The sequence below is a fragment of the Dysidea avara genome, chromosome 2 (genome assembly GCF_963678975.1).
Source record: "Dysidea avara chromosome 2, odDysAvar1.4, whole genome shotgun sequence".
Lineage (NCBI taxonomy): Eukaryota > Metazoa > Porifera > Demospongiae > Dictyoceratida > Dysideidae > Dysidea > Dysidea avara.
This window is the reverse complement of record NC_089273.1, coordinates 20,295,527-20,314,818: the sequence shown is the minus strand read 5'-3', so window position 1 is coordinate 20,314,818 and position 19,292 is coordinate 20,295,527. Positions and strand designations below refer to the sequence as shown.

At 37.8% G+C, this 19,292-nt stretch overlaps 1 protein-coding gene across 3 annotated transcripts in view; it reads left to right on the top strand.

The window, feature by feature from the left end:
- Window positions 1-1,283: 1,283 nt before the first annotated feature.
- The window catches only part of LOC136246797 (protein mesh-like), a 107,247-nt gene continuing 89,238 nt past the window's right edge, over window positions 1,284-19,292 (top strand). The window contains exons 1-2 of one of the 3 annotated variants that reach the window (XM_066038356.1): window positions 1,284-1,602; window positions 5,965-6,255. In XM_066038356.1, the coding sequence (XP_065894428.1) occupies window positions 1,321-1,602; window positions 5,965-6,255 (573 nt within the window). In that variant the 5' untranslated portion in view covers window positions 1,284-1,320. The remainder of the gene's footprint in view (window positions 1,603-5,964; window positions 6,256-19,292) is intronic. The other 2 variants (XM_066038357.1, XM_066038355.1) reach the window with 2 other exon arrangements.

Sequence of the window (19,292 nt, the reverse complement as noted above, 5' to 3'; positions counted from 1 at the left end):
TGTGTAAAATGTCTCTAGGGTAATTTTAAAGGCGGAATTTTGGGTGCCGCAACAAATTTTTTGAGCGATCCTTATTTAAACAGTACTGTTTGATTAACACTGAAAATGTTAATATTGAAAAGATTATCCCAAAATAGTTGCTACTTTGGAATAGTATGGATGCCTCTCATGTTTTGTGCCTCTGAATGTGCTCCAATTAAACAGAACAGTGATAAAGGAACTTGTACAGCTGGAACTGCTGTTGTGTTTCATCTCGTTTCTACTGTGACCATTATTTAATTTTCAACACCAATTTATTACCTCCTATCACAGAATCCTTAAGTACACTAAAATTGGTTGATCCAATAAGTAAAACCACAATTTGTTCAGTGCTAATTTAGTTTAATTTCATATCCACACTGATATAACCAAGCCAGCTGTGCGTGTTTATACCATATTCATATATGGTATAAGCAGAAAATTTGATGAGGAATTAAATTTGGCAGTTGGTCATTTTCATGAAATTGACAAATTTAAATCCACCAAATATCTGGCCAACTAAAGAGATCAAAAACACAGAGAAATCCAAGGGAAGACATACACAGCTAATTCTGACAAAGCCAACATTGGAAGATATACTAGCTACTTAGAATGGTCCCATAGCTGCAGCCAGACAATTGCTTTCAGATCATGTTTTTCATATGTCGTAGGCCCGAGCATAGGGGCACGTAATCTATGGCCAGAGGAACCTGCAAGGTGTTCTCCTACCAAGTGACTACTGATACGATGCAGCTATAGTACTCAAAGCTATTGCTCAAGCTGCCATGAAGCTGTCATGTTGCCATCTAAATGTGGTCCGTGCCTTGGTCTGTGCATGATTAGTGTAGGCTCCTGTGAGCAAGGGGAATTGTCAAATTTAAATTTGTCAAATACGTAAACATGTTGTTTGATTCTCCAAATATTTTTCCTGTCAATATATTTCTGCTTTTACGGCAAGCCACTATCATGGCAATATAGTAATGCCCAGAGTATGCATAATGTTTAATAACAGTTCTGCTCATCTTGATGGCTCTATTTGTGAAAATGACCACAAAAAACCCTGCATTTATTTGCTACTTAAACACTGCCAAAGTGAATCATACCAACTTGTAGAATGACTAATAAACTGTTAAACAAATAGAATGTGGAACCAATAATATTTACTTGTGGCTTAATTATGTCTTTAATTTATATGATTTTTTCATTTATGGCTAACAGGTGCTGTACTTGTATGGTTCCTCATAGTGGATAGCACACTATATTACAGCAAGTTTATACCATGCATTATCAGTTACTGTCAATATGACTTACCAGTTAGTGTTGTTGCTGCTGGTACATTCAGTCATTGGTATTCCTCTACAAGACTTCTTTCCATTCAATGGATCTGCTGTTTGCTTGTATGATACTAGTACAGGATTAGTCCATACTAGTAATGTGTTGGATGTTAATGGAGTATCTGTTGATGATGTGACCGGAAGAGATTGTGAAGAGTTTAGACTTACTCCTAATGATGATGGAAGCTCATATAGTATTAGCATTGGGTTTAGTTTTCCATTCTTCACCAAGAAATTTAGGAATGTTTTTGTAAGTTAAAAGTTAAAGTTGTTACATTTCTGTGTTCAAAAATAAACCATGAAATTTATAGTTGTAATTTATGTAATTATTTTTAGTTCATACAGCATACGTAGTTCACTAATTCCAGCAATTCTCATCATTTATTGAACATTAGGTTTTTACAAGTATAGCACAAATTATTACATAAACTCTTTCTTCCTGGCCCGCTACAGTATCCTACTCAAGGAGAACAATAATTATTTGGAGCCTGCCTAATAGAATTAATCTGGAGGCATGGTGTGAATGTGATGGATGACATGTAACAGTAGCTCCTTAATCAGGGTAGTAAAAAAGATAATGTAAAAGCAATGTGCTCTGGCACGGCTTGCTAAGGAATCATAATTGTGTGATGTTTACCAGAGCAATTTCATTGTTCACAAAGATGTTTTTGCGGAGGAAATTTTCTTTTGGTTAAGTATTTCACATAATATCAAGTTGAAGCATTAGGTATTTCCCATAAAGTGCATAATCATATTGTACCTGGTGTGTATAGTAATATTGGTACTATCAGGAGTTCATAATTAAGTGCCACAAGGTGTGAACACACATTAAACACACATTACTTATCACACTTTCAGCGCTTATAAGCTCCTCATATTATCAAACCTATACAGGGTAAACTGATAATGCTAATAACACTTGTGGATAGTGTAACCAATGCTGTATGAAGTGGTATATATATGCATCCAAAACCTCAATGTTTGTTTAGGATGTGGCTTCTGGTCACCAGTAATTCATCAACAATTTGAGTAATTAATTACCTGTGGCCATTTTAAAAAACATAGTTGCTATATAAAGATGTACTGCACTATTAAGAAATTACACATGTATCGTACTGTACAAGGATTGGTTCTGCAGATAACACTGCTACTATACAAGACAGGGGCAGATCCAGGGGGTTTGTATATTCAGGAAAAGATTTGCAGATCTAAACATTCTAATAGAGCTGTCAACTATTTAAACAGTCACATTTTGTAAGTTGAGTTAAAATAATTATTATCTAAAATCATGTCTCAGTGTGTCCAAGACCTGAAAATTTTCCTGGAGCATCCCCTCAACCCCCATAATGGCATCTGTGTCTGTTGCATGTTTCAAACTTCACATAGCTCCACTTCTTAACTCATTAGCGTGCTCCTGATACTATACCAGCATAAGCAGCTGCAGCCTATATCCATCAATTCCTAGCGTGTCAGCTTAAAGGTTTGTTTGGTGAAAGTGGTTACCAGATTCAATCTCAGAATACATAAATTTCAAAAGTTTCCTGGGGGAGCATGCCCCAAGACCCCCTAAATTTAAGTGTGCATGCAACAGAAATTTTGGAAAACCTGCTGCCAAAATTCCTGGAGCCACCCTTGCAAGACTCCTACATGTTTTCACTATGAACTTCATACAACAGACTACAAAATTGTATTAGTAGCTGTGTGAACTGCAATTGTTGACCATGCGGTAGAAAATCCATTGACAAGTTTCAACTGGATTGTAACTACCAAGTCACGTAATATAAGGGTTAACTTAACCTTTGTGATCTCTACTAATAAATAGTACAAGTGTACTATATATAGCAGATATTTAGCTAGCTTGAGTAATGGCAGTGTTACGTATGTTGACATTACATTACTACTGTAAAATCAAATCTGCACAAAAAACAGCCAAGCTGTGAAAAAAGGTACAGCCTTAAAAAAACCTGGGTGAAAAAAGTTGTGAAATCAAAGGTGGCGGCCAACAAATGGCTGCCATGATGTTAATGCTAATAAATTTTAACAATGCGCATAGCTAAATTTATTAGCATAACATCATTGCAGCCATTTGTTGGCTGCCACCGTTGATTTCACAACTTTTTCACCCAGGTTTTTTAAAGCCGCACTTTTTTTCACAGCTTGGCTGTTTTTGTGCAGATATCAGTTGTTTTTGTAATTGCAAGTTCCAAAGCCAGCATATATGGTTGGCCTTGATAATTCCTTTGATCTATTCCCCCTTTACAGGAATCATCAAAGTCTACATAGCAAATGAAGAACTAAAATAAGATAAATTTTTGAAAGCACGTATATCTTTTTAAATTTTACTTTTATTCCTAGGGTTATATACCAGCACCCTTTGCCACCATCCCTAGCACTAAAGATGTTAGAAGTGCTAGACAAACCGGTGCTCCTAGTGAAAGTGGTGGACAGCCCTGATGTGTAATCTAGCTCCTCTCAAACACATATAGTGCAGCATAACATAGAATAACTAATCCTGCAACAAAGCCATAATATCACAGGACTCCTTCTGAAGAGACAAGGAAATAAGTCTTCTGTAAAATACAGCAGCAGTAGCACAATCAATACCACCACTGCACCAAATGTTGAAAATACAAGTGAGGTAAAAGAACCCATCTCATTTCCATAGTGCTACATTGTTCATAGTTGCATTGCTTCTCACATTCAAAACATCGATAAAGTGAGGATAATTGGGTACCACGATATGGAGGTGCATTAGCATTAATAAACACTTTGACATCAAAAATGCTTTCCATGCCTCCCTAGAATCCTGAAGCAGAAATGTCTAGACAAGCTCCATCCACCCATTTCACAAAGGCACAGATATCCCAATGATAGCTGGACAGGTTCGACTCAAATTAGGAATGAAAGATACCCTATCCTGAGGAAGCTTCCATAACAGAAAATCGATTACACCAATCAAGACTATGGAGCAACGGATACATAAAACGGCGATTTTTGATTCCATAAAGTGAATATGGCTGCCTACCCACCCACCTACACCAGCTATATTTGGCCGCATGACACACTTGATATTTTTAATTATTTATTTTTTTCCTCTGGTCCCAATGGCACTCCCTTCCACCCACATGTCTCTATGGAAAACAAGCTAGAAGAAAATATAGGCTTTTTTCATAATTTTTGTAGTAGTTACTCTAACAGAGCACACATTTTTTCTGAGCGCTTCAATATAACACATGTAAAATGTTCTAGAATTTCCACTGATAGATCTACAAGTTCTATGAATTACAAATGTTGATGAACTTTCATTTATAAAGCAGAAATAAATTAAGGTGAGCAGCCAACATAGCAGTGGTTCAGCGGTTAAGGATGCAGGTGTTAGATACATATGGAGGTCCCTGGTTCGAACTCTGGTAAATTTTTTTCAACAGTTTTTGTGCACCTTTTTACCCTACGGTGACTGCTCTATTAGAATATCTCGATCCCGCAATTTTAGACATGGTTGGAGATTTTGTTATAATTCCATGGCTGTTAATACAATTCTTTCAAACCACAAAAGGTTTGCACTATGATAGTTACTCCATGTACAGACCGATTTTCAAGTTATTCTGTCAAGCGGTTTACCCTGGAGGCGTGACAACAAATCACCTTCGCGATTTAAAATCAATGCGCATAATTCCTTTGGTTTTTGTCTGATCTGTACCAAAATTGGATTGTAAATGTACAGTATTACACTGTTACTGCCATCCAAATTTTAAGTAAATCAACCAAAGCATGTTTGAGCTATTACAATTTTTCTAGTGTGCAAGACGAAAAAGAAGAATATGACTGCTCTATTAGAATATTTTGATCCCACAATTTTACACATGGTTGAAAATTTTGTTATAACTCTATGACTGTTAGTGAGATATCTTTCAAATCACAAAAGTTTTGCACTATGATAGTTACTCCATGTACACACTGATTTTCAAGTTATTCTGCCAAGCGGTTTACCCTGGAGGCGTGACAACAAATTGCTTTTGGAATTTTGAAAAATTGTGCATAACTACTTTGTTCTTTGTCTGATCTGCACCAAAATTGGACTCTAAATGTACAGTATTACACTCTTACTGCTATCCAAATTTTAAGTAAATCAACCAAAATATGTACGAGTTATTACGATTTTTTCTAAAGTGTGCGAAGAAGAAAAAGATTAAGAAAAATACAAAGAAAATAAGACGAACTTCTCAGTGATGGATGGGTGGATTCACCTCAAATTTGGAATCAGAAGTGTCCTACCCTGAGGGAATTTCCACAGCAAAAATGGTTAATTTCCGTTTAGCCATTATTGAGCGATGAATACATAAAAACGGTGTTTACTTGGTTCCTGTAAAATACACACTTGTCTGTTGCTCTCCCGCACTGGCTGTACTTGGCCGCACGACACACTATCATGTGTCTTGATTTTTTTTTTTACCTTGCGAACTTTTGCAATTTTGCCTAAACATTTCCTAAAGTGATAACACATAAATTTGGAGCCACCTAAACTTAAACCCAGCATTCAAATTATTTTCCAGCACCACTAAAGCAGGTGATGATAACCAGTGTATTATGTAAATGCTTGTACTTTTATCAGATTAACACAAATGGAATAATTTCATTTACTGAACCACAGAATGTGTTTATCCCAGAAATGTTTCCTGTACCAGGAAAATTTTTGATTTCTCCATATTGGGTGGATGCTGACACTAGGGGAATTGGGGATATATTCTTTAAAGTAACATCCAATGCTTCACAGCTGCTAAGAGCAAATGTTGTGATACAAAGGGCTACTGTTCAAGGTAGAGGACTGTTAAGGTTTAATCCTCGATGGATGTTGATTGCCACCTGGTTCAATGTTGGATATTTTAGTACTCAGACTGATAAGGTGAGAATTTCTTGTTGAGTGTAGTGTAAAGATGTAGGTGTGTATTAACATGCACACCCATGTGATGTGCAAAAACCTAACAGCCTATGGGGAACAAAGCACACAGTGTTTCAAAGCATGTAAACAATTGTACTATAGTGATATGTGAGAAATTAAATTAAACTACAGGAGACCAAAGTAGGTGCTCACATTTAGACCACAGCAAGGTAAAATACTTGAATTTCATTGGCTACGTACAAGTATCTATATCCTGTAGATCCCTTGTTTATGTCTCAATAGATCCCTGTCTCTGGGGAAATATAAAACACAACAATTACGACAACGCATTGTTGAACTGGATAGCAAGTGCCATTACAAGTTAAAGTGAGGTGTATTGGGCTTGTTTCTACAATGAACACTACATTTTGCATGTCACAAGCAGCTGTGAAAGTACAACAAGCAGTGAATGAGCTGTGGTCTAAATCAGTTAGACATTGAAACATGGAATTTAGAAACCCTCAGGCCCTGTAGTAGCCTTTCGGGTTACTATATTTCATAGAACCAATGTCTAACTGTTATGTAACTACAGTATGGTATACAATTATTTCTCTTGTCTCACTACTTATTACTTGGATTTATACTCCATAGTGAAATTTTAATTTCTATACTATTGCAATTCCAAAGTAAGGATTTTCTCTGCTGTAGCTGTGAAAAGAATGTAGTTTTCAGGGTTAAAAGGTTATAAAATCAAAGATGGCTACCAAGAAATAGCTACAATGATAATAATGTCAATAATGTGTATGTTGTAACAGCTACCAGCATTCATGTCTTTTGTTTCACTACTTTATTATTGCTGGAACCCAACTTCATTAATAATTTTAATTACACTAACTATGATATACATGTGTGGCTGTGACTGCTTTATTAGAGTACCTTGATCTCCCTACTTATCTTGAGTGAGCTATGCAATGGATTAAGAGGTGTAGTTATCATGTCTTCTTTTCCATACCAACAACTGCATCTAGGTTATTAAGGGTATGGTCTAGTGATGTGCAATATTACATTTTGGAGGTTGGTATTCCTTCGGTAGGATTATTGCTATCATTATTTGATATCGATATCAATATTGGTATTATGTAAAAGCTACTGTACAGTATGTGTATGTTAAAGCATTGCCACAAGTGCTGTATGAAAAATAAAGTACGAGGCATGCGGCTGAGTGCTTTATTTTTCATATAGCACAAGCAAGGCAATGCTTTAAATGATTTATGGAACTTTCTAGTCATCTAGCTTTACCATATGCTAGGACTTGTAATTAACACGCGTTGCACAAACTATTAGCAGCTTGACTGCACCCAAACTAGTTTAACAAAGTAACTCACACATAGTTCACACCATATTTTGGCATAGTAGACGTTCATCACATATTTTGGGAGGTTTTAGTCAAAACCCACAATCAATTCTATTGTGACACATGGTGAAGTATTTCCGTGATATCTCCAGGACCTGTCCTTTTACATTAACAAACATAACAGCAACATTACCTTCTCCCACCCACCCTCGAAGCATTTAGGTATGTCTATAAAAGCAATCCAGTTGTAGAACTTGTATTGGCTGGGGATTGATCACTCAGCGTGGTGAGGCTATCAGCCTTCACCGGTTTGGGTGATCAGTCGTACTGGCATGAATGCTGCAGGCTATTAGCCTGCTAAGGCACGTGGGCAACTGTGCTTTACTTCCCACAAAGAGTGCTTTATTGTACGAATAAAGCACTCTTTGTGGGAAGAGTGCTTTATTGTACGAATGCTTTATTGTGGGAAGTGTGGGAAGAGTGCTTTATTGTACAAAGAGTGCTTTATTGTACGAATAAAGCACTCTTTGTGGTGCAATAAAGCACTGTTTGCCACAGTTAAGTGTACTTTATGAAATTTAAAGTACACTTTTTCCTTTGATCTTGCCAACGCAAAGTTCTATAAGTATATATTTATTTCAAATTGTGTGTGAACATAGTAGTTTCTTTAAATTATAACAATATTATTATAGAATTAATCCATACTACAAAGCTAACATTGTGTACTGTATGAAAGTACTTTTAAAATTATAATAGTGATTAATAATCATGTAATTAGTTCAGTAATTCATGCACAACACAATATTGTACTTATGTCTTCTTGATTTCAACTACATGTTCTTGTTAAGAAACACTGATTCATTAATGTGATCTCCACTTAACTGGGATCTTCTTTGGCTCACTACAGTAATGTATCCAGCTGCTGATATTAGTCTTTCACATAGCGTTAACATGGCTGGTATTGCTAGATACTCCCTTGCTATCTGTGCCAAGGTAGGATAATGGTTCTTGTTTTCTTTCCACCATGCTAAAGGATCCTCCTTTCTATCAATGTACTCAACACTGCAATATAATGACAATTCATGCTTGTTTTTGTCTTGACTGATTGATAGTTGCGTAGATTTCTTCTTTTTGGGATACTCATCACATTATTGTCTCACAAACACTTCTTCTTCACAGGAGCACCTTCTTGATTATCTTCAGCCTCATCTTCAGCATCAATGACAACACTTGCACTACTACAAACTGGATCTGTATGCATGATGCTAAGAAGTACTCTCTTTGCTCTAGCCAGTGCAGAACTGATGAAGCAGACTTCTTTGAATCTTGGATCTAATAGACTACATATACTATACATTTTATCTCCTCATAACCTAGTCATCTCCTTTCTATTGACGCTATCAAACCTGCAATTACTTGCTAGGTTTCTTCAGAAATAGGAACACTGCTTCCCTGGCTTTCTGGTATCTGGGTTTCATCATTATCAGGAACATGCGTCTCATCCTCGTCAACTACTTTTTTGAGAAGTCCAAACAATGTAACATTCAACAAAGGGATTACTTTACTACAAGATACTCTTTTTTCAGTGCTAAGCTCCCGTGTGGCTTCTTCTAGAGGCTGCAAGATTTAAACAAGTTCTTTCAGCACACACCATTCAGAAGCAGAAAGGCTTACCTGTGGTCCTGCAGAAGAAGCACGCATAACTGTAACTGCCGGCTTTAGCTCCAAATGATGCTGAAGCATGTAGTATGTGCTGTTCCATCCTGTCGGACAGTCTTTAATTAATTTGTGATTAGGCAGGTTCAAATGTCCTTGAAGCTCTTTCAGTCTTTCTGTGGCTTTAGTTGAGCAATTGTAAAAGGACACAATGGCTTTGGCTGATTTAATCATCTCTGGAGACATCTTAATGCCATCATCAATGGCCAGCTGTAGAGTATGGCCAAAGCAGTCCATTCTCCAAGACACAGTGCCAGATCCATATTAGATGCATTGTCTGTTACTACAGCAAATACTGAAGCTTGGTCAATGCCGTAATTGCTAAGGATCTGTTTTAAGCAAGCAGCAATATTTGCACTAGTGTGCCTTCCTGTAAAGTGCTCAACTGCGTGAAACCAATTCAAAGGTTGCTGTCAAATTATAACAGCATAGCCCAAGATAGGCATCATTAGCCTCTGAAGTCCACATGTCAGTTGTGAGAGCTAGTTTGCTTATACTTTGTTGGACGTCTGTGAGCTTTGTTTCAACTTGCTGCTTCATTTCTTGATACATTGTAGGAATGACATACCTCAAAATGTTATCCTGTGGGGTATCTCTTAACGAGGCTCTAATTGCTGCATCAATTCTATAAATCCTTTGTCTTCCACAAAAGAATATGGTTGGAAATCATGTATCATCATTCCAGCTATTCCTCTAGTAATCTACTTATGTAGGGTACTGTTGCTGTCTAACTTTGCTTTTCTTGCAGCCATACCAGGTAGAGTAATCTGTGGCTTGGTAGTAGCCTGGCTGGTTTGCTTACGAATACTCTTCTTTTCATCTGTTTTTTGTCTTGCTACTTCATATACCTTAGGGTGTTTTGTCCTTTGATGGCTCATCAAGTTCGTTGTATTAACTTCTAAAACATTAACAGTAGTCCCACAGTCCTTGCACTTGGCCATGTGATCTCCTCTACCAACTCAGTCCATCTTTTCAAAGTATAGCCATACTGCACTATAGCCAAGCTGTAAAAAAAGAGTGCAGCCCTCAAAAAGGCTATGGTGAAAAAAGATGTGAAATCCAAGGTGGCGGCCAAGAAATAGCTGTGATGGTAGGTTAATGGTAAAAAAAATTAATAATGACAATACAGGTGAATTTTGGTGCCGCTTATTCACCTGAATTGTCATTATTAAAAATTTTTACCATTAACCTACCATCACAGCCATTTCTTGGCCACCACCTTGGATTTCACATCATTTTTCTCCATAGATTTTTTGAGGGCTGCACTCTTTTTGAACAGCTTTGCTGTTTTGGATTAGATTTCACTTTTTGCATTTGTATACCCCAAAGCTGGCCTATGGCTGGCTTTGGGACTTTTTATCCTATTTTTTTTTCTTTATCACAGAAAGAAGAAAAGATGAAGCAGATTTTAAATACTTTAAATATTTCTGGTTTTATCAGTAAATGTACAATTTATATATGTGACCGGATTTGCGAAAAGGTACCTTTTCCACACATTTGACATACCAGCAAACAAAACGCTGTAACACTTGACTCCATATGCTAATTACCTTGCTCTTAGTATCAAAATGTAGCCAGATACTGTAGCTACATTTCTTGAAAATTTCAAGTAATTATATGCCATGATCAAAATGTTATGAAGTTTCAAAGTTCAAAAAATGGGTCAAATTTTGTGTGTGAAAAAGGTACCTTTTCGCAAATCCGGTCACATATATATATATATATATATATAATTCATATATTTATTACAGATTATCTACATGGTTGTTTCTGTGTAACTGAACACTCTACAAGGTGACTTCTTCTAGCTGATGTCTCTACAGGGTCACTTGTTTGTAGTTGAACTCTCTACATGATGGTTTCTTTGAGCTGAACTCTCTTAATGGTAACTTCTTCTAGCTGCTGTCTCTACAGGGTCACTAGTTTGTAGCTGAACTCTCTACAAGGTGACTTCTTCTAGCTGATCTTTCTACAGGGTGATTTGTTTGTAGCTGAACTCTCTACAAGGTAACTTCTTCTAGCTGATCTCTCTATAGGGTGATTTGTTTGTAGCTGAACTCTATACAGGTGATTTGTTTGCAGCTGAAATCTCTACCTGATGGTTTCTTTGTAGCTGAACTCTCTACAAGGTAACTTCGTCTAGCTGATCTCTCTACAGGGTGACTTGTTTGTAGTTGATCTCTCTACAGGGTGACTTGTTTATAGCTGAACTCTCTACATGGTGGTTTCTTAGTGGCTGAACTCTCTACAAGGTGACTTCTTCTAGCTGAACTATCTCTTTCCGTAGTTGAACTCCCTACAAGGTAACTTCTTCTAGCTGATCTATCTACACAGTGAATTGTTTGTTACTGAACTCTCTACAGGGTGATTTGTTTGTAGCTGATCTCTATACAGGTCACTTGTTTCTAACTGATCTCTTGAATTTTCTTCAGGGTGAGTGCTCTATTAGGATGACTGCTCTATTAGAGTATCTTGATCTCGCACTTGCTACACCAAGTTGGATTTTGTGTTATAACTCTGTGGCTTTAAGTCTGATTCTTCTACACCATTGAAGAGCTTTTCTAAGATGAATACTCCATCTGTACAGTGATTTTCAAAGCATTACCCTAAGCGGTTTTTCTGGTAGGCATGACAAGTAGTCGGTTTTTGTTAGCTAATCTCAATTGCATAGTTGTTACACACTGTTGGTTTTTTCATTGTATCTTCCTAGTTTGTATCTCAATTTCTTTCAAACCACAAAAGGTTTGAGGTTCAATAGTTAACCTATTCACCCACCGATTTTCAGCTTCTTCCCGTAAGCGGTTTACCCTGTAAGCGTGACAACATATTGATGTTATTTTTCGTGAATAATCACTAATAACTCTTTGCCTGTTTATCGTATTCCAGCCAATGTTGGTACTGAGATGTGCCGTTATACCCCCTTCTGGGTGCCAAATTTCAAGGCAATCGGATATAGCGTTTGCGTTATATGGCAGTTTTTGTAAGTGTGTGAAAAGAAGAAAAATAAGAAGAAAAAAAATGAAATTTTTGAATTTGCATATCTCGGGAACGCTTGAAGCGATTTCACTCAAATTTGGTATGTGTGGTACTGAAGTTGGAGGGCGGTGCGAAAATTGCATTTTCGTTCTTCTTGTCAATATACCTACAGGTGTTGCGTGCAGGCTTCCTGGGCCGCACGACACACTACCGTGTGTCTTGATACACTGTATATACAGCTGAAAATCTGTCTATCTGTCCATTTGCTTTGTGATGCTGCTAACTTGATAGCTAAAGCACATATTGACACACAACTTTAACAAAATTAAGTGTTCATCATCTGGCAACTACAAGTTTGCTGTTACAAATCAGTCCATGCTTTTGTTTGCTCTCTACAGTGTGTTGAAGGCATCGGTGCAGAGGAAACCTTGAGATACATTCCTAAAGCCAAAGCGTTTTCTACTACCCATGATAGCTTTTTTCTTCTCTGTCCCTCCTCGTCATGACACACTTTTTCATGTGTCAGCTGTTGATGATGTATACTTGGCAATCTGCGCATGTATCAACATGATTCACATGCAAAATGAAATGCTCACTCACCATCTGTTTATGTTGCAAAGTTTATTGCAAGTTTCTACATGCATTCCTTCGTCCACTACAATATATTGAAGGTCATGACGTAGAGAAAACTTCAGCTGCATTCCATTGTTAACCACACATTACATGGCTCAACTGCACCTCCCAATAGCTGTTGCAATTACCGCTGTGTAGGGTGAGAGTTCCATTACTACCAGTGACAAACTATGTTTTTCTGTTTTATATATTTTACTTTGAGGTGCATACTTTTTCTAACTCAACTTTTTTCTTATAGTAGGTTCATAGCATCCAGGTTATTGCTTCATAACATAATATGGACTGGTAGAAAAGTATACAGTAGCACATTTGATAGGTATAAGGCAGGCATGGGCAGATCAATTGGGTGTGTGTTTGCTTGTCTGTTTGTTTGCCCCATGTGTTCTATTAGAGTAAGTACCTTCTCTTTGTAACTTCAAGTTTTTGTGATGTTAATTACTTGCCTAAATTATAAAACAATTAGCCAGGACTGTGTATTAAATTAATTTTGCACAAACCTTTGCTTACAGTATAGCTACAACAAATACTCTTTGTTGACCACTTATTACAGTGTCTGCATGATAAGACAGCACCACATAATTTGCACATGTCTTGATAATTATTGGTTTAGTATATGTGGAATTCTGCTGTTTAGTCAACCTGCATGTTTATATCAAGACACACGGTAGTGTGTCGTGCGGCCCAAGAAGCCGGCGCGTAACACCCGTGAGTATATTGACAGGAAAAAAGAAAACGCAATTTTCGCACCTCCGTAGCTCTGTGCTTCCTTGATGAAACAAGACGATTTTTGCTGTGGATATGCCCCCGAACTGCAGCACTCCACATTCCAAATTTGAGCGAAATCGCTTCGCGCGTTTCCGAGATATGCGACTTCAAAAATTGGCTCAGTTTCTTCGTTTTTTTTTCTTCTTATTTTTCTTTTTCTTGTCGCACACTTACAAAAACTGCTATAAAACTCGCACGCCATATCCAATTGCCTTGAAATTTGGCACACAGAAGGGGGATATAAAGGCGCATCTCGGTACCAACTTTGGCTGGAATGCGATAAACAGGCAAAGAGTTATGAGCGATTATTCACGAAAATTAACACCAATATGTTGTCACGCCTACAGGGTAAACCGCGTATGGGAAGAAGCTGAAAATCGGTGGGTGAATAGGTTAACTATTGAACCTCAAACCTTTTGTGGTTTGAAAGAAATCGAGCTAAAAACCAGGAAGATACAACGAAAAAACCAACAGTGTGTAACAATTACGCAATCGAGATTAGCTAATAAAAAACAACTGCTTGCCACGCCTACCAGGTAAACCGCTTGGGGTAATGCTTTGAAAATCGCTGTACAGATGGAGTTATCATCTTAGAAAGGCTCTTCAATGGTGTAGAAGAATCAGACTTAAAACCACGGAGTTATAACACGAAATCCAACTTAGTGTAGCAAGTGCGAGATCGAGATACTCTAATAGAGCAGTCATCCTAATAGAGCAGTCATCCTAATAGAGCAGTCATCCTAATAGAGCAGTCACCCGAAGAGAATTCAAGAGATCAGCTAGAAACAAGTAACCTGTATAGAGATCAGCTACAAACAAGCCAACCTGTAGAGAGATCAGCCACAAACAATTCACCCTGTAGAGAGATCAGCTAGAAGAAGTTACCTTGTAGGGAATTCATGCAACTATAGAAAGAGATAATTCAGCTAGAAGAAATCACCTTGTAGAGTTCAGCTACAAAGAAACCACAATGTAGAGAGTTCAGATACAAAGAAACCACCATGTAGAGAATTCGTTTACAAACAAGTCACCCTATAGAAAGATCAGCTAGAAGAAGTTACCTCGTAGAGAGTTCAGTTACAAAGAAACCACCATGTAGAGAATTCATTTACAAACTATTGACCCTGTAGAGACATCAGCTAGAAGAAGTTACCTTGTAAAGAGTTCAGATACATAGAAACCATTCTGTAAAGAGCTCAGCTGCAAACAAATCACCTGTACAGAATTCAGCTACAAACAAATCACCCTGTAGAGAGATCAACTAGAAGAAATTACTTTGTAGAGAGTTCAGCTACAAAGAAACCACCATGTAGAGAGTTCAGCTGCAAACAAATCACCCTGTAGAAAATACAGCCACAAACAAATTGCCCTGTAGAAAGATCAGTTAGATGAAGTTACCTTTTAGAGAGTTCAGCTACAAAGAAACCACCCTGTAGAGAGATCAGCTAGAAGAAGTTACCTTGTAGATCGTTCAGCTACAAACAAATCACCCTGTAGAGAGATCAGCTAGAAGAAGTTACCTTGTAGAGAGTTCAGCTACAAAGAAACCACCATGTAGAGAGTTCAGCTGCAAAGAAATCACCCTGTAGAAAATTCTGCCACAAACAAATTGCCCTGTAGAAAGATCAGTTAGAAGAAGTTACCTTTTAGAGAGTTCAGCTACAAAGAAACCATTCTGTAAAGAGCTCAGCTGCAAACAAATCACCTGTACAGAATTCAGCTACAAACAAATCACCCTGTAGAGAGATCAGCTAGAAGAAATTACCTTGTAGAGAGTGAAGCTACAAACAAATCACCCTATTGAAAAATCAGCTTGTAGAAGTCACCTTGTAGAAAGTTCAGTTACAAAGAAACCATTCTGTAAAGAGCTCAGCTGCAAACAAATCACCCTGTAGAGAGATCAGCTAGAAGAAGTTAACTTGTAGAGAGTTCAGCTACAAAGAAACCATCATTTAGAAAGTTCAGCTTCAAACAAATCACCTGTAGAGAGTTCAGCTACAAACAAATCTCCCTGTAGAGAGATCAGCTAGAAGAAGTTACCTTGTAGAGAGTGAAGCTACAAACAAATCATCCTATTGAAAAATCAGCTAGAAGAAGTCACCTTGTAGAAAGTTCAGTTAGAAAGAAACCACCATGTAGAGAGTTCAGCTACAAACTAGCCACCTTGTAGAGACATCAGCTAGAAAAGTTACCTTGTAGAGAGTTCAGCTACAAAGAAACTATTCTGTAAAGAGCTCAGCTGCAAACAAATCACCTGTACAGAATTCAGCTACAAACAAATCACCCTGTAGAGAGATCAGCTAGAAGAAATTACATTGTAGATAGTTCAGCTACAAACAAATCACCCTGTAGAAAGATCAGTTAGAAGAAGTTACTTTGTAGAGAGTTCAGCTACAAAGAAACCATTTTGTAAAGAGCTCAGCTGCAAACAAATCACCTGTACAGAATTCAGCTACGAACAAATCACCCTGTAGAGAGATCAGCTAGAAGAAGTTACCTTGTAGATAGTTCAGCTACAAACAAATCTCCCTGTAGAGAGATCAGCTAGAAGAAATTGCCTTGTAGAGAGTTCAGCTACAAAGAAACCATCATGTGGAGAGTTCAGCTGCAAAGAAATCACCACTGCCCAAATTTCAAGGCAATAGCTCTTTCCAATCTGAAGCTATTAATTGTCAAAGTTGGCAAATTGGATGTGTGTGGAAGGCCCCTTTTTACAAATCCGGTCACATATGTATTATATATATAATTTGTACATTTACTGATAAAATATTTAAAGTATATCTACTTCATCTTTACTTCTTCCTGTAGTAAAGAAAGAAAACATAGGTTAAAAAAGTCCCAAAGCTGGCCATAGGCTGGCTTTGGGGTATACAAATACAAAAAGAAATGAAATCTAATCCAAAACAGCCAAGCTGTAAAAAAAGTGTGCGGCCCTCAGAAAGGCTATGGTGAAAAAAGATGTGAAATCCAAGGTGGCGGCCAAGAAATGGCTGTGATGGTAGGTTAATGGTAAAAATTTTAATAACGACAATTCAGGTGAATTTTTGTGCCGCTTCACAAAATTTACCCGAATTGTCATTATTAAAATTTTTACCGTTAACCTACCATCACAGCCATTTCTTGGCCGCCACCTTGGATTTCACATCTTTTTTCACCATAGCCTTTCTGAGGGCCGCACACTTTTTTTACAGCTTGGCTGTTTTGGATTAGATCACTTTAACTATTAGGTTTGCATGATGGTCGAATAAGGTTCATGCAAAAGATATCACCATGCATACTACTTTAGGATATGACCATTAATGCTTCATTCCCAATGCATTGATTCATGTTATTGTGGTTAATGTGGAGTGTGGAAATAGTACTGCGCACAGGGTAGGTACCAATGTTAGTTTTTTTTAAATATATTTGGCCTTCTGTGAGTGTCTTTTTTTGGCTGGATTTGCTGTTTAATGCACTAAGGGTGGTCCACAATTTTCAGCCTTTTTGCAAATGTACAAACCATATACCAGGGAAGAGGGGGTACAATCACATGTATGCTTTTTACAAATGCCGATCACATGAGTTTGTGAGAAATCTGAATACAGTTCATAAGGCTCCAGTAAACCACTACTGCTACTTAATTAATCCAATTCAGTGTCCATTTACACAGTGGACTAAAGCGAGTTGATGCTGTTAATGCATGGGCCTTAGCCAACATGACTGGAATGGTATGCTTTGGTGAACAATGAAGGGCTGGTTACCAATGAAATGAGGCTTTATAAGTTGAAAGAAAGACAAAGATGAAGCCCATTGCAACATGTTTCAAACTACAGGCTGTAGCTATCAGTGTGATAACTCTACAGGCTTTATATTTATATACTTTTATATAACAGCACTTACTTTCTTTTTCTTTAGCTAGTCTTAGTCTAGCAATTAACACTGGTAAACAATTAGTACTTAGACTATGACATGCATAATATACTTTGAAGTTTAGTCATTAGTATGGTTTTAAAATCCATTAGACTACAGCAAGGTGAAATACTCAAATTTCATTGGCTACTTACAAGTATCTAAATCCTGTAGATCCCTTGTTCATGTCTCAATAGATCCCTGTCTCTGCAGCAATACAAAACATGGCAAATACATGCCTGTAACATTAGCAATGCATGAGTGTTTAACAAGCACCGTTACAAGTTGACAGGGGCCTGTTCTACTCAAGAACGCTACATTTCTTGTGTTACAAGCAGCAGCGAAGGTATAACAACAAGTTGTGGTCAATATTGGTTAGACATCGATACACAGGGCTATTCGGAATTGAGAAACCCTCAGGCCCTGTAGTAGCGCACGAGTGAAGTGAGGGTGCTACTACAAGGCCTTTCAGATTTTTAAATTCCGTAGAACCCCATACCCGTGGGTATGTGTCTAAACTGGTTAGATACCCATGACAATATTTTTGTCACATGTATCACATGTTTTGCTGGATTCCAGTCACAGCAGCCATCAGAAATCACCACTAGAGTGTAAAGAAAGCATCACTGGATAGTAAAGATGATTATATTCATCTAGGAAGCCTACCAGTTAATTGTTTTAGCATTAATTCAATCAGGAAGCCGCCATTATTGGCAGTGACCAGAGCTGTACGAGTCATAGTCTAAATCAGTTATTGTACAAATCCACAGTGTCTTTGCTATTTTAGAGACCTGAGGAATGGCACATAACTACCTCGGGTGATATGTGCCATTCCTCAGGTCTCTAAAATAGCAAAGATTCCTCTGGTCTATAAAATAGCAAAGATACCTGGATTTGTGCAACAAGTAATAGTTGTAACACACCCATGAGGTTTGTATCTGATTTGTAAACACGGTTTGTATCTGATTTGTAAACACGACACCCGAGGGCTGCAGGCCCGAGGGTGAAGTGTTTACAAATCAGATACAAACCGAATGGGTGTGTTCTAACTGATTTGTGGTATGGGGCGTGCGCAGATCAAGGGCGCCCATTTGTAACACGGAAGGAGCATGAACGCAAGGCTAATATTGGGGTATCACTCTTTTCACCCTATTTCATAACCCTACAGAACTTAGACAAATAACGGTAAACCAAAAAGGCGAAAAAAAATTGCAGTCTTGAAGGGGGATTGAACCCAGGATCCCAGTGTGATGGTCCAGTGTGCTACCGATTATGCTACCGCTGCTAGCTCCCTTGATTCCCTTCTTTTGTATCTTATAAATGTGACTAACGAAATAAGCTGTATATAGTAAGAAGAACTTAACCCTAAAGGTGAAGAAGAAACCAAAGCTGAACCCTAACCCTAACGCTAACACTACTAGACGCTTCCCCTAAAGTCTACTACTCGTGGCAACTACTGGACGCTTCCCCTAAAGTCTACTACTCGCGGCAACTACTGGACGCATCCCCTAAAGTCGACTACTCGCGGAAACTACTAGATGCGTGCCCTAAAGTTGAAGAGAGAGAGCAACAACTACAGTAGGAAGTCTGGATGCTTTTGAGCTTAATATTACGTAAGGGTTATGAAAGGTGGTGAAAAGAGTAAAACCCGCTAATATTGGCTACTGCTGAGCGCTGCGTACAAGAAACGATTTTACTCATTAATTACTGTCTTAATGGTTAGTTAATT